The 14,768-nt window shown below is 44.4% G+C and overlaps 1 protein-coding gene across 1 annotated transcript in view; it reads left to right on the top strand.

Annotated features, from left to right (window-relative positions):
• Window positions 1-14,768, top strand: part of LOC8032619 (glutamate receptor ionotropic, kainate 2) — a 96,557-nt gene that overhangs the window by 64,835 nt on the left and 16,954 nt on the right. Inside the window, exons 9-11 of the mRNA XM_029974972.3 lie at window positions 1,003-1,146; window positions 7,180-7,383; window positions 9,883-10,223. Coding sequence (XP_029830832.2) covers window positions 1,003-1,146; window positions 7,180-7,383; window positions 9,883-10,223 — 689 coding nt within the window. The remainder of the gene's footprint in view (window positions 1-1,002; window positions 1,147-7,179; window positions 7,384-9,882; window positions 10,224-14,768) is intronic.

Here is a 14,768-nt window from a genome sequence, read left to right as displayed (position 1 = left end):
AAACTAAACTACGCATCGGCGGACGTTCATTCTCCGACCAAATGTAGCGCCATGGCGGTCCGAACAAGATGTCAATGCTCCAACACTAACCGTTTTTAATAAAAAAAGAACGCGTGATTTTCTTACATTTTCAATAGAAAAATGGCGGCCGACAGGCTCTCGAATACACGGAGCTTTACACCGCCATTTACCAGAAACGGGCGTAGTGGCCCCATTTTCCCACTGAAGTTTTCAGAAAATCACGTAACTTTTTAATAAGATGACAGTTAGTGCTGAAACATTGGCATCTGGTTTGGACCGCTAGCGCTACATTTGAGTGGAGAATGAGTGGTCGGCGATGCGTACTTTATTTTTTGTGGTGAAAAAAAAACACACACACTAACTTCCTGGGGGACACGCTGTATAAGTGAACCACCCATCTAGCCGTTCTCAGATGGAGGACCAAGAGAATAGACCCTTTTAAAAAGTTCATCGAGCAACATTGGGGTTCGCCATTGCTTGAACACGAAGGGTGTGACTGGATCCAAGACCTCGCCAAATGCAGACGTGGCACTCGTGTCCAGTATGTGATCAGAGCATGCGATCAAGCAATGGCGGGTAGGCGATGGCGCGGACTTTTAAAAAGGGTCTCTTACGTAGGCACCTAACTACAATATGAAAGCATTCGGCTAAAAACCTTCTTCCAATATAGCTCGGCCCATAATTGAAGTACACTGACAGATCGTTAAGCGAAACACACACACATTTTGATGTTCAGTTCACAATCCTCGGTTGTCGGCATTAAGGTTTAGTACTGACGAAAACTGCAGAAATAGGTCCGGTACAGCTGCATATAGCCCTCTAATCGGACACTATGTTTTGCTTCTTTGCCGCGGTGCTACAAACGCGAGTTGGCAATACTCGGAATCAAAGCTTCTTTATTTCAATACAGATGTAGATTCCTGCTTGGTATCACAACCTTGGGAGCGCGCCTTTACGCCTTCTCTTTTATCGGTGCGCTAGGTAGCCACGTGGAGCCCCGAGAAGGGTCTGGACTTTGTGCACGACCCCCACGATGACGACGGGGTGCCCGGCAGTGAAGACGTGGACGACACCATTGACGAGAACTCCCTAGAGAATAGGACCATCATCGTGACCACGGTTGTGGTAAGAAGAAATCTCCGACTTGCGTGGCGCCAAGAATAAATTGTCCCTGTTCAGGGCTCAGGTGCACTGCCGTGTTCCAAGTTTTATACTTCGCTGCTTATTTTCTTGTGCACGCTCCATGTTAAAAATCATTCACACAGACTGTGTACGTCTTGCATTATTGTTTGCATTAACACTCTTCTGCCTTCACTATAATGTTCTAAAGCCGCTAAAGTCATCAAAGATCTTGCTGGTATATCTAGTGATGGCATATGGGCGATTGGCTGTTGTTTGTTCTGTCCTTGCGGACTCTGAAATATTACTGGTAGAAGAAACATAAAGTTGATTTCTATACACAGTGACTTGATAATTAGATATTTTTGGTATACTGCGACAGTTTGAGCGATAAAAACTAATAACAGACCGGCTGGTATTCGCTTCATAATTACGCATAAAAGCTCTCAGAAGAAAATCTCCCATAAAATTTAACTGCCGAAAAGCTCATAGGAGAAAGTCTCTCCTACTTTTTCTTCGGTTGTGGAGCAAGGCTTGCCAGCCTATGAACAGACCAAGAAAAAAATCTCACTGGGATATTTCGATGGAGCAATGGTGGGGAAGCTACCAACGTCTCGATCCCCGTGCTCAAAACAAGGTGGGCACTATCATCGTGTCAACAGCAGTAAAACGGAGTTTACAGTCGTTACCGCCGCGTGCGTGTGGTTCACGTTTCAGATTTCGGCGCTGCTCTACAGCCCTCGCCCTGGGTATGAACATTTTAGAGCGAAACTCTTAGGCGCGTGTTTCCGGGCGCCTAATTTCAAGAGGATTATCTGACAAGTGGTAAAGAATGCAAGCTGTGGTTTTGCGGGAGCCTTGCATTTACTAGTGGGTATTTAATTTAATCTAAAACCACGAGGCACTAGCCTGAATATCTGGTTGAATTATGCAAACTTCAGTAACGTTAATAATTTAATAACAAAACAATGCAGTCATCGGCAAATATGCCTATAAAAATAAGCTTGAGTTGGTCAGTCGTTGACATAAATCAAGAACAAGAAACAACCCAGGACAGAGCCCTGTGGTACACCGGAGTTATAGCACTGAAAGACGAAGAATTATTGCCGTTTACGGTTACAAATTGTGATCGGTAAGTTAATAAATGCTTTAACCAAGATAAAATATTAAAATCAATATTGAGAGCACTACGCTTGTATAGTAGAGGTTTATGATACGCATTGTCGAGTGTCTTTAAACAGCCCAAGGAGATGTAGTCAGTCTGAGATCCCCCATTGAGAGCTGAATGGATGTTTTGAGTAAAAGCTGAAATCTGCATGTCATACAAGACCGATTTCCGGAACCCATCCTGATGAGTACTAAAAAGGAGTTTGAATCTAGGTAACTTGAATTCTCTGATGATATGACGTGCTCCATGATTAAAAAGGTATACTAGTAAGCAAGATTGGCCTATAATTTATAGGGGGAAAAGAGTCACCTGTCTTGTAGATTGAAACCACCTTCCCTACTTTCCAAATATTTGGTAGAACACCATCATTGAGTGATTGTTGAAACAGGGATGACTATATAACTGACGAGTACAATTTAGTGTTTTTAAGGAATTTCGCATTTATCTTATAATTTCCCGATGCCGAATACGGCTTAAATTTATCTGTCATCTTAACGAGACCGACGGAGTAAAATACAACGAGAAATATCGGCAAGAAATGTGAATGAGGAAGTGCAGAATAACTAGTGTTTAGTATATCACTAAATGCATTAACAAAACATTCATTCAGAGGAGTAGCACAATCATTACCTGAAGATAGATCTCCGTCAGCATTTGAACTTTGTTTTTTGCTTATCATTAGGATTGCTAATGTTCCAAAACTGCTTAGGTTTGTTTGTAAGCTTGTACGGTAATTTTTGTTGAAAACAAGAATATATTTAGCTTCATTCATAGCAATTTTGCATTTATCAACCGCAAGATCGCATATGGTCCGGTGATCGGGGCGCATCGATACCTCACCTGCTCGGAAGAAGAGCTTTTTTCTTTTTATCAATATTTTCAGATATTATTTACCAATGTGATTTTAAGTCCGATTTTACAACACGAAGAGTAATGTGCTTGGTGTTCCATGACATAACTTTATCCTTAAACAGGGCACAGTTCGCTTCAAAGGTAAATACTATCAATGTTGGCTTTGGCGTAATCACGAATGCCCTTAGCAGACATATCAGGGGAGATCTTAGTAACCTCCAAAATTTTAAAAATTAAAATAGCACTCATATCACACAGGTAAGAAATCAATTTCACAAGATTACAGGATGTTGTTAAGATAGGATTAAGAACATTTGTGGTTTAAGATAGATTATCGTTGGCTTCGGATGAATAAGGAACACTAACAGGAATATCTTGAGACCAAGTATTAGTCGCGCAGTTAAAATTCTCAAAAGTAAACAGCTGGGAGTTTGGAAACCTGGAGACAATTGTGTTCACTGCGTCATGAAACAACTAAAGAAAAGTCAAGTAAAAGTCAGGGGGCGGGTGCGGTAACATGCATAATTTTTGGTTGCTTATTTGTAAATGTATAAACACCAGTTCTAAATTGGAAACAAAGTTGACACTCACTATAATCAGCAACAGCCATATGAATGCCTCCGCCTGTCCGCGATTTTCGGTCATGCTGATAAACATTGCACTGATCATATGTAAATATTTTACTATTCCGTATTTTAATACAGAGCCGTGTTTCAGTCAACACTACGATATCAGACGATGAATCAATAGCAGGGCATAATTCGTCGCGCTTTGTTTTTATTAAACTTTGGATATTTCTGAAGAGAACTGAAACGTTTCGACTTTCTAGGAAGCAAGTTCCGGAAAAAAAGCAGCACCCGATTGCTACGATAGTGCAACCTCTAGCTCTTTTTGTTGCTGAACAGGCATATTAGGTGTTAGTATTATTTATATGTAAGTTAGTTCATAAACTTGGTCACGTGAAGGACTGTAAGCACAGCACATCCTATTGAAGTAAAGCCTGTACATTATTTTAAAAATGCTAGAAGTGTTCTACAATCTTGCGAACTCGAGCAATTTCTTCAGGGTGTTGCGTGCTGCTTGTGAGGAGTCTTCGTCCACTAAAACGCTACGTGCTTTAAATTTTGCCTTTGCAAACAAGACTGTCTCTTCGGTATTCTTTGCAGCAAATTTCACTAGAGCCGGTCGACACTTGTCTTGAAAAATTGCGTCAAGTCGGTGAGCGCGAATGACTTCGTTGTCTGCAATCCTGAGCTAGGGAACGTTAGATAGCAGAGAGCATACTTTTTGCTCAGATTGATCCCAGGGCTCAAACGGCGAGTCATCGATATAATGAAAAATGTTATTGTCTCGCCGGGAACAATCTTTAAGCTCGTCAAGACGAGCAGGCAAAGATTAATTATATTTCTTAACTTCTTTAAGAGCTTGACGTGAAGTGCATGCATAGTTTGTTATTCACTCTCTCAAAAATATCAGTCTTTTCTTCTACAGTTTAAAGACGGTTATAGGCGTTAGGAATTTTATGTTTCATGTGCTGTTGTTACTTTGCTATTTTATGGAAGGCTACAAGAAGTCTGGACCCGCCTTCCTGAAATACTTCGAACATTTCGTCAAGCGGCTTGTATCGCGCATCTTGACCCGGACTTTCTTCAATGTTGCCGCTCAAATTAAGTAATTTCAGCGAAGCTAAGCACTGACTTCTGGACAAAGTCAACAATCGTGGGCACAGGAACACCAATAGATAGGCATCGCTAGATTTTTTAGCATCCAGGAAATGAATGTTACTAAGCTGCACGCCGAAGTGAAACGCGTAAGCAGTACTCATTCTAAGGCGTCTCCAGTGCCCAAACAACGTGTTGGCGAAACGTGTGGCGATGCTGATTTCGTAAACGACGTCACAGGCCTCTCGTACAGTTGAGATTGCATGGTGTCCATGATGGGCGATAGACAAGGTTGCGATTTCTGGCCGTTGATGGCTCGTAGCTTATCAGCCGCAGATGCTGCATGGGCTAACACGTCTCTTCTCGGAGCGTGGAGCGAAAGCTGGAGCTGCATAATCTCCTGGGTTCGATCCCCACCCCGTGTCCGTTTCGGTCCTGATGAGTTTTGTACCGGTTAGTGGTTGTACTTCACTGGGTAAATTTCTCATCTACAGATAAGAGACAAGTCACCCGCTGAGGCGTACTAGCACCGTGGCTGTTTAAACACACATACGCACAGCACAATCTTTTTGGGCAGATAAACCCGCGAAGTCTAATTCCGCTGGCGTGGTGAAACACACGAGTGCCATCTGCACGCAGAAGAAGCGAAAAACGAAAGCCGTGCGCATTGTAGGATGTCTTGTGTAGGCGATCGGTTGTGTCCTTTTAACGTGTGGCGCAGCCGATACCGTTGACAACGTTGTCCCACTTCGAGCGTGACCCAGGCAGAACGCCAGAGAAACGCCGGACTTGACCTAAGTGTGGCAGTCCTAGGGGTCTAACTTCCGCCTAACAAGGTGTAGCTACCGAAGCACCACCGATTTGTCGTTCCGAACAAAAATAAAGGGTGTGGCTGAAACGCGAGACGCTAACCTGGAAAAGAACGTACCTCGGACGCTAGCGTCTAAGAGCCTGCCCAGACGCAGACAATGAGCGCGCTCTCCTAGGAACGCGCAGCCGAGCAAGTCAAAGCGCTCACGGCTACGAAAGCAACCGGACGTTCGGTTTGATTTCTTCCTTCGCCAATTTACTGCGTTTGGACTCCGTGTTTCCCCAGAAAGGTTTTGCTCAAAGGCGTCAGTTATTGCCAGAGTATTTTTTTTTTACTTGGTCTCTTATAAAAAACCCTATAGACTGCCTCACTTAGGTCAAGTCAGACGCCACATAACTCTCAAAGCGCCCAACATGAGGCAAATTTTTAACGTATTAACCAAACCACCATGCAGCTTTCACGCATCTTTGACAATTTGGTCATAATACCCAAACTCTGGTCAAATTATATCAAGTTTGGTTATGCCATGGCTTCTTAGGGGACTTCTGGAGCCCTAGATTGGCCAGGCCAAACACAAATTTCGGCCAAAGGATCGTGGTACACATGGGGAGCTTCATTTCTTCAACCTTCGAAAGTTGACGCGCAGCCAAGGCACGGCCAGAGGCAAAAACAGCGTGCCGGAGGCCGGACAACCAAAAAAATATCATTGCCGTTCTCATCCTGGCAGTGACTAAAGACCGTTCCAGGAACAAGCTCCTGGACGGTGCCATTTTCTGCGTTTCCGCGTACGGCCCGTGCTCTGTTCGCTTTCCGGAGTGCCGAACTCGCGTGTGCTGGGCTACAAAACTGCAGGCTGGGACCTACGGTAAAACGGTGTGAACACCTTTCCAGCGCTCATCGTACAGGCCAAAAATGCTGAGTCGCTGGACTTTAGTCGCATTTGCGGAGTCTGATATTCCGTAAAAAATAGCAAGTGTGCATGATCAGAACGAGTTCCTCGGTCCAGTAGACAAAGACGGCAGCGCGCAGAAGGGGATTTTTGGAAATTGTCTATACGGCGAACAAGTGCTTCATAATTCGTCCTTGGTACAAAGGTCAACGTAGAGAACGTGCAGGGAACGTACGATGAGCATTCAGGCATGCGCCGTCATTGGCGCGTGGCGGGCAAACGCACGAGGTACCCGAAGAGCAGACGAACTTACACAACCTTGTCTGTCTACTTTCTTGTCCCTGTGTTCTTGGCACTTACATACGTGATCGTGAACCCGCTGGCCAAAATTGCCACTTTGATGTCGTATAGCTATCTGCAAGAAAGTAGACTGAATCGTTTCACATATGTGTAGGTGGACTTTTCGTTCCATCCATCAAAAGGCTGTTAAGTTTTCCTCCCCGTACGTCAATTTTGGGGTGAGCGTTTCTCTGGTCAGCTTATTTTGGAGGCTCTTTACTCCGCCGCCCATTGTAAAAACTAATAAAAAAATCTAAAAAAAAGAGAAAAGAAAAAAGCTTTCCATGGCATTGACGTTTGGTGTTCTATGCCGATCCAGTCTCCGCCATTCGTGATGCTCAAGGACGGCTCGGAGCAGTACGAGGGTAACCAGCGGTTCGAGGGCTTCTGCGTGTCCCTGCTGGACAAGCTGGCCGAGGTGCTGCACTTTGACTACAAACTCCAGCTGGTCAAGCCTGAGAAGTTCGGCTACGAGGTGTCTCCGGGACGCTGGACCGGACTCATCGGAGAACTCGTAGAGGGCGTACGTAGATAGACAGCCCTCTGCCACCAGAAGTGATGTGTACAGGGTTTCCACAAAAATAATTTGCAATGTTTTTTTTGCTTTCACCGCAAAAATAGACTACGCATCACCGAGTGCTTAGTATCTAAGGCAGTGCCACTCGTTCGGACAAGACGCGAAAGCGTCAGACCTTCGGCATCTAGTCCAAAGAGTTATATGCGGTTTTCTTTTTCTTTTTTTTTTTTTCTCGGAACTTTTTAATGCAAAAATGGCAGCCGACAAAGTTCACGGATACATGGGGATGAATGGCGCCCCCTAAGAGAGACGCAGTGGCGTAGCCAGAAATATTTTTCGGGGTAAAGGGGGTAAGGGGGCTGCGATGTTCATGACTTGGAGTGCGGAGAGGGGTAGGAGGGAGGGGGGCAAAATGCATGTGTGTATTATAGGGATTTTGGGAGGGGGGGCTGAAGCGCCATAAGCCCCCCCCCCCCTTTCCTTCTTACGCCCCTGGTGAGACGGGCCCTATATTTACCTTGAAAGTTACGGAAAGTCACTTATAACCTTTGAATAATATAGCGGTCAGTAATAAAACTTTGGCAAATCTGCAGGACCGCTAGCACGACATTTGAATGGATGCTGATCATTGGGCGATACGTTGACTATTTTTGCAATAAAAAAAAATACTATATTTTTTTTCGGGGAAACACTGTATTATATTTGTAGTAAATTTTTACCAGGTGAAAACTTCCCTATGCAATCGCCTTCAACTTAGAGCGTCAAAGATGTACCAATTTATATTATGAGAGCATGGAAGGCGACTGGAGCCAGATGGCTTTTTAGAGGCATAAGCAAGATAATACGAGTTCAGTTTAGATAGTGAGAATCCAAATGCATTCCTGTAAAGACCCTACGGCGCAATAATGACCCCATTAGTTCTAAAATTGGCTTATTTTATGTGGAAAGGGGGGGGGTTGGCCCTGGACAGCAGACATTGTGATGCTGGACGTTCAAGTGTCTGTGAACAAACATTTTTACTGGAAAACATATTTAAAGAAAAACTAATTTACTGATTGTTCGGTTTCCACTCATACATTAGTAATTTGTTTGAACATATGCCCTCGTATCAACTGCTGAGACACGTGTATCTGTGGCAAACGGAGGTATTTAAAAGGTTTAAGAGCGTGGTCAGCTTTTTGGCCGACCATGCGCATAAATGGCAACATATATTATCTCCAACGAAGGGAAATAAACTGCTCTTTTCATTTAAGTGCGAAAAGTGCAAAGGAGTGCCACTTTTCTGAAGAAATTTTTCCTTTATAATCAAAAATAAAACCACACCATTTTATTACAAATAAACTCATACCAAGCGAAACAACAAAACCAAAGCAATTTTTTAGGGGTTTCACTGTTCTTATTTGATTCGGGATATCTAGGCACAAAACATTCCGTCACTCGTGATACTCTAACAATATGTACTTTCTAAGAACGTTCTTTGCCAGTATAGCGTCCTATATTACTTTGGCAGTAGTCGCTTAATTTTTTCTCGCAAAATAAACACTGATTACAGGCAAAATGCCCCGCCATTCTTAATTTTCTTCCTTTTGTTCCTTGTCGTTACAACTTATTTTGAATCGGAGCATGACGTTTTTGTCGACCCACGCGTGCTTAGATGCCTCTTCTTTTTTTTTTTTTTTTTTATAAAACATCATGTTTCAAAAGTATCGGCAATAAAAGACAAAAGATATGTGTTATAACTTCTAATGAAATATTAGTAGTATCATTTGATGTTTTGCTTTCTATACCAGACAGAAACAAGATTTTTTCGTTCTAATCTGTTGCTCGTAATATTGGTTATCTGAAAAAATTACATTCAGAAAAAAACTTTAATATGCCCAGTTTAATAGTTTCCTGTTTATTGGTTTACCAGTTAATGGGTAATTACTTATTACAGAACACAACATATTTTGTAGAACCCTTCACCAGTCCAGCCGTTAAACTGTCTCATGAGTGTCCGACTATGACTTTTACGGCGGTAGCCATTCTTGGCGAGGTATGGCAGCGGGTCCCGTTTGTTTCGTATAGGGCAGTGACGTCATATTACGTCACGAGAAACGCTTTTCACTAAACTTGGTTGTAAAATTTCTCCGCTAAGTAAATTGCGACGTCCTATGATGTGAGATGACGCGAGACCGTGACGTTACGTCAGGCAACTTATCGGGAAATTCCTCCAGAAATTTCTGACGGGGAAATCGTGACGTCACAACCACACCGTTTGACGGTGTCAAGTGACGTCATACTGTCGTGTGACGTCATAGCGTCACATGAACACCGTCCGCTAAATTTAAACATGCAGTGGATGATTGAATTGATGGAAAATAACTGTTGTACCTTTTATAACGGGCGGAAGCTTGCGCCACCTAGTGTAACCGTATGCAGTCGTGTGTAGAATGCATCGGTTGTTGCCGCAGTTCTTTTGCAAAGCACGGCAAAGAACGGAATGCTTCTTCCTCCGGGGTGTAGAAAGTGGATATGGCGGCGGCGCCGCTCACGATGACGTCCAAGCGCAGCACGGTGGTGGAGTTCACGGTGCCCTTCATGACTCTGGGCATCGGGCTGATGGCGAGCCGGCAGGACGAGACCTTGGTGCACAGCTTCCTGAGCCCGTTCAGCGCCGCCACCTGGTGCTACCTTGTGCTGAGCCTGCTGGCCGCCATGGCGCTGCTCACGCTGATTGGGCGCCTGTCGCCCTTCGAGTGGGACCAGGTCTCCGAGACTCGGGTTGACAGCGAATACACGCTGGGCAACGCCTTCTGGTTCCTCTTCAGCGGCTTCACCTTCCAGAGGGTCACCATCACGCCTAGGTGAGGCCGCAAGGCATCGACGCACGCTTCACAGTCAACCGAGGTTGTGAAAGAGGGCTGGAAAATGCGCAACAAAGGTTTTCAGCAACGAGGAGATTGAATTATAGGGGGCGCGATACTACCTTAGAGATAATTTCAAGTATCTCTATTTCTGCATCGAGATACATCTGAAGAATGTATTTGTACCTCAGTAAGGAAATGCATTTACGATGTATCACGTGTATTGCGTAACTGTGTTACGCGTATGTGTTTGTAACGCGATAGCATTCGTTAACTGCTTCAATCAATCAGTCAATCAGTTTATTTTTTCTCGAGGGGTACATACTTCTTGATATAGTACCTTGGCGCAAAAGGCGATCGTGTCGCCTGACTGGGCACCAAGGTCCAACCGGGGAGGGGGAGGCAAATTTTAACAGCAACACCACTAAGCGTTTAACTTCGTTCCATTCAGCACAAGAGTTGCAAAACTACAGGTAATGGATACAATATATAATGGATACCCACACACATACACACACAAGAAATAATGAATACGCACACATTATAAAATTGTAAATAAAGAATGCTAGCACACAATGATGTTGTTTATGAAAACAATGTCGTAAAAAACAGATCTGTAAAAACAAATAGCACTTTCGGTAAAAATCATAAAAGTGAAGAATCTAGATCACACATTCATAGGTTCCAGGCGCATATAAAAATAACGATTCGGCATTGTCCCCACAATAAAATCTAAAAATAAACGCGATCACAGGGTATACATGAGTTTTATTGAAAACGGATGCACAAAAATGCTGGTTAAAATACTTAAAAATGTACCCGGTTTTCGCGATACGCTCTCTGGCCTGCGCCACGCGTAAGCGGAGGCGCCGCGTGTAGGCGGACGTCGTCCTCGACGTCGTCTTAAAGATCGTCCTTGAGATCGCTCCAGAGGTCGTCCTAGACGTTGTCCTTAAGTTCGCCTCAGAGGTCGTCGCAGAGGTCGTCCTTAAGATCGCCCTGGAGGTCATCCTAGAGGTCATTCTAGGCATCCTAGAAGACGACATCCTTTGTCGTCCTAGAGTCGTCTTTGAGATCGCTCCAGAGGTCGTCCTAGACGTCGTCCTAGCAAGCAGATAAACCCGCGCCGCGCATACACGGAGCGGCAGTACGCACGCGTTCACATTTGCGCCCAATCTACGCAGCAAATATTGGCACGATTTGAAGAAGAGGAAGAAAATAGATGGTGCTATGGAGAATTTGGGTTGAGCTAGTTGGTACATCGTGAATTAAGTTGAGTTCAGCTAGTTGGTACATCGTGAATTAAGTTGAGTTCAGGTAGTTGGTACATCGTGAATTAAGTTGAGTTCAGCTAGTTGGTACATGGTAAATGATGGTGCTGAAACAGATTGAACATTAAACGATTACAGAGGGACAGGACAAGACACACACAGGAAGCTTCAATGATGGTGGGGAAATATATTGGGCATTAAACGATTACGCAGAGAGAGGATTAAACGATTACACAGAGACTAAGCAATCACTCGATTTCGAAGTGGAGCGCTTCTGTCGCACTGACGTCAATGATGGCGTCGTAACCCATTCATAAAATAAAGCGTTTACTAAAAGCTTGCTTCGTCGTATTCACAGTAAGCTGCGTCGCGAGTCTCATGACGAATGCTATCACAATTCATAGACAACCAACAACAGTGGTTTCTGCAGCCAATTTGTTTTCTCTTTTTTAACTAAATGTGCGGTAATACACAAAATTCATGCTGAAACTTAATTTTCCAATTGATAAGGTCAAAGTGATGGTACAAAAATAGAAAAAAACGCATGTCAACCGAAATTACTCTTCCCAACGTCTAAAGTCAGCTCGTTTCCTAATGCACAGTTCTCCAAAACGAGGGTTTAGTTTATTCACCGCAACTAACAATTCAGGCTCGATGTTGAGCTGCAACCTCTACTTTGTTATCATCGATGTCACAGCAGAGAAGACAAAATTTTATTTTCGCATTCCCAAACCGCTTCGCGCGACCCCCTTGGGGCTGCGACTCACAGTTCGGGAGACACTGCTTTACTGTTTTCTACTTTCATATATAGGCGAGACATTTCTGTTCCATGGGCGCCGTCATTCTTGTGCACGCTGGCGGACTGCAGTAGCTGCATTGTTTTGAGAAGCTTTGTACAGCATGTAGTGCAAAAGCGGCAGAAATGCTTAGTCATGGAAAGCCAAGAACAACACCATTGCTGGCGGTGCTGCAGAAAGCGAAAACGGATCGCAACCTCAGGGTCGCGTCTCTGTAAAGGACTGCGGACTACCGGGTTTGTTCTTGTCTTTCAAGTTCTACAGGCCATGATAAATAATAAAAATGAAACCAACCAATCATGAAGTGACGCTAGACTGTTGCATAGCCGGATGCTGATTTACAAGTTCATGATTTTGCGCGGCTTTAGTACAAGGTACAGGTTTGCATATATCGCGTTCAAGAAAGGCTGCAAAATTCAAAAATAATATTTCATCATGCTGTCTTAGATGTAAAAAGCGCTCCCAGATTATTTTTGTAGTGGAGGACAAAGGCTGGTAAGCGAGTCACTTGATAGCGCCCCACTCTGCGAAGAGTGGGGCATCTAAGTTGAATGGCGTGCAAGACGAAAAACAAATGCCTGGGGAAAATTCTAGAGAAGACGTGCAAAGGGCCATTAAATGTAACTCCAACGTTTTTTAGATAGAAATCGACGAGACGTTCACCCTCCCACACGACACCGATGCCAACTGTGGCTTTTTCATCGATGTTGACGAACTGTGCTACGGTAACGCCGAGCATAAGTTAAAGTCGAAATGCTACAGCTTCGTAAAATTCTACGGCTGTGACGTCGACACACGTAATCTGTGTGTAAAAAATTTAAACTGCAGATTGTTGCTCTCAAAGACGGCTGACCCAGAAGTTTCAATAACTGAAGAACGCCTTCACTTCTCTGTTCAGTATGGAGATGAGTGTACCTCCCACAGTCTTCCCATCGTCATCAGATGCGGCTAACCATATCAATTCTTCGCGAGTTTGGAAAGAGTCTTCGTGCTTTATCAAACTGTTAGCGTGCCCGCTTTAGTATGTTTTTTTTTTTTTGTCTTCTGTGTGGTTCAAAGTTATTTAGAATTAATGCAGTTTTTAAATGTCAACTTTTTTTTGCCACAAACTATGGGCACCCGGCGAGGATTAGGAGGTGGTTTGACGGAAGCTTATCCTGTTTGGTCTATTCCTTTCGTGTGTGTTCAGAAAAATTATGGTGCCTGGAACGCGACTCTGACTGATGTGTCTAGCGCCCTATCCCGCCCATACATCCAAATTGGTCCTGAAGTGGCAACAAATGACGTCACAGAAGCCGAAGTGTCATGCTGTCGGATGTCGGGATCCTGGCGTTCAATCGTAGAAATGCGGGCAAAAAGCATTAAAGAAACGCGAGTGTCGCTGTCGTCGTGGCGTTCCCATTCCTGGCTGCTGAACCTTCAGTGGTCTGTCAAATTGAAGAGGGACCTGCAGCAGAACAGGCGTCTTCCCCATACACCACCGCTGATGGGACGCCGCCAGGATCGCAACCGGCGGCAGCATGCCACTTCTATGGCGTCACCAGGCGGCAATCGATGGACCACTTTTTGGACGCGGTAAACACACCGGTCGAAGACGCGTTCTAGGCACCATAGTACAATACAGTGACGGCCATTGCGCTTTCGTGGACACGCACGATTTTACACAAAATCATCATCATCATCATTGTGGTCATCATCAGGGACGCGAAATAACTACCACAGCCGTGTGTAGAGAGAGTCTGCTCAATGAGAGGAGCCGGCGGAAGCCGTGGTTGAGCGGCGAAAGCGGCAACGCCGCCAGCGCCAGATATTCCTCCTGTGATTAACTTGCGAAGTAAAAATGCGCTGGGATAACCTTGAAGGATTCGTGGAACGCTGCACAGGTAGTTCCTGTTTTTGAATGAGTCTGAAAGTACATGAATGTAGAATTGTAACAGGTTGGTGGAAAAGGGGAGTTTCGAGGCGCTGAGTGGCGTTTACTGAGCAAGAAAAGGTGACATTGACGAGAAACATTTCCTCAAACATGAAGTGACACTGCGAATGCGGAGTACCCGTTCGGGGTTTGGGTCAAAACTCCCACGGAGTCCAATCCGCAGTTTTTACTGCCCACTGCGTCGGGGCCGAGGTCGCTAGTGCGGTTAAAAAGATATTTGAGTGCGTCCTGAATGTCGCCGTGAGGACGTCACTCGCGCTGCCCTTTAGGTTACGAACTGTCGCAAATTTCGACTAGCCTGCTGAAATTAAGTATTTGAATACATTCTTACCTAGACATTTTGATTGGAGGCTATTTTACCAAAGTTGAAAGCTGGACCAGTTGGTGTAGGCTAAGCATAATATAGGTAAAACAGCGCAGAACGAAAAATACTAGAAGGAAGGAACAACCAAGACGGAACAGGCGCTGACTCGCAACCAAAGGTTTTATTACAAAAAACATCAAAAGTAAACACGTAAGGCAGCAATCTACACATGCGCCAACT

The sequence above is a fragment of the Ixodes scapularis genome, unplaced genomic scaffold, assembly GCF_016920785.2.
Source record: "Ixodes scapularis isolate PalLabHiFi unplaced genomic scaffold, ASM1692078v2 PGA_scaffold2__306_contigs__length_199485367, whole genome shotgun sequence".
Lineage (NCBI taxonomy): Eukaryota > Metazoa > Arthropoda > Arachnida > Ixodida > Ixodidae > Ixodes > Ixodes scapularis.
This window is presented reverse-complemented; position numbering and strand designations above follow the sequence as displayed.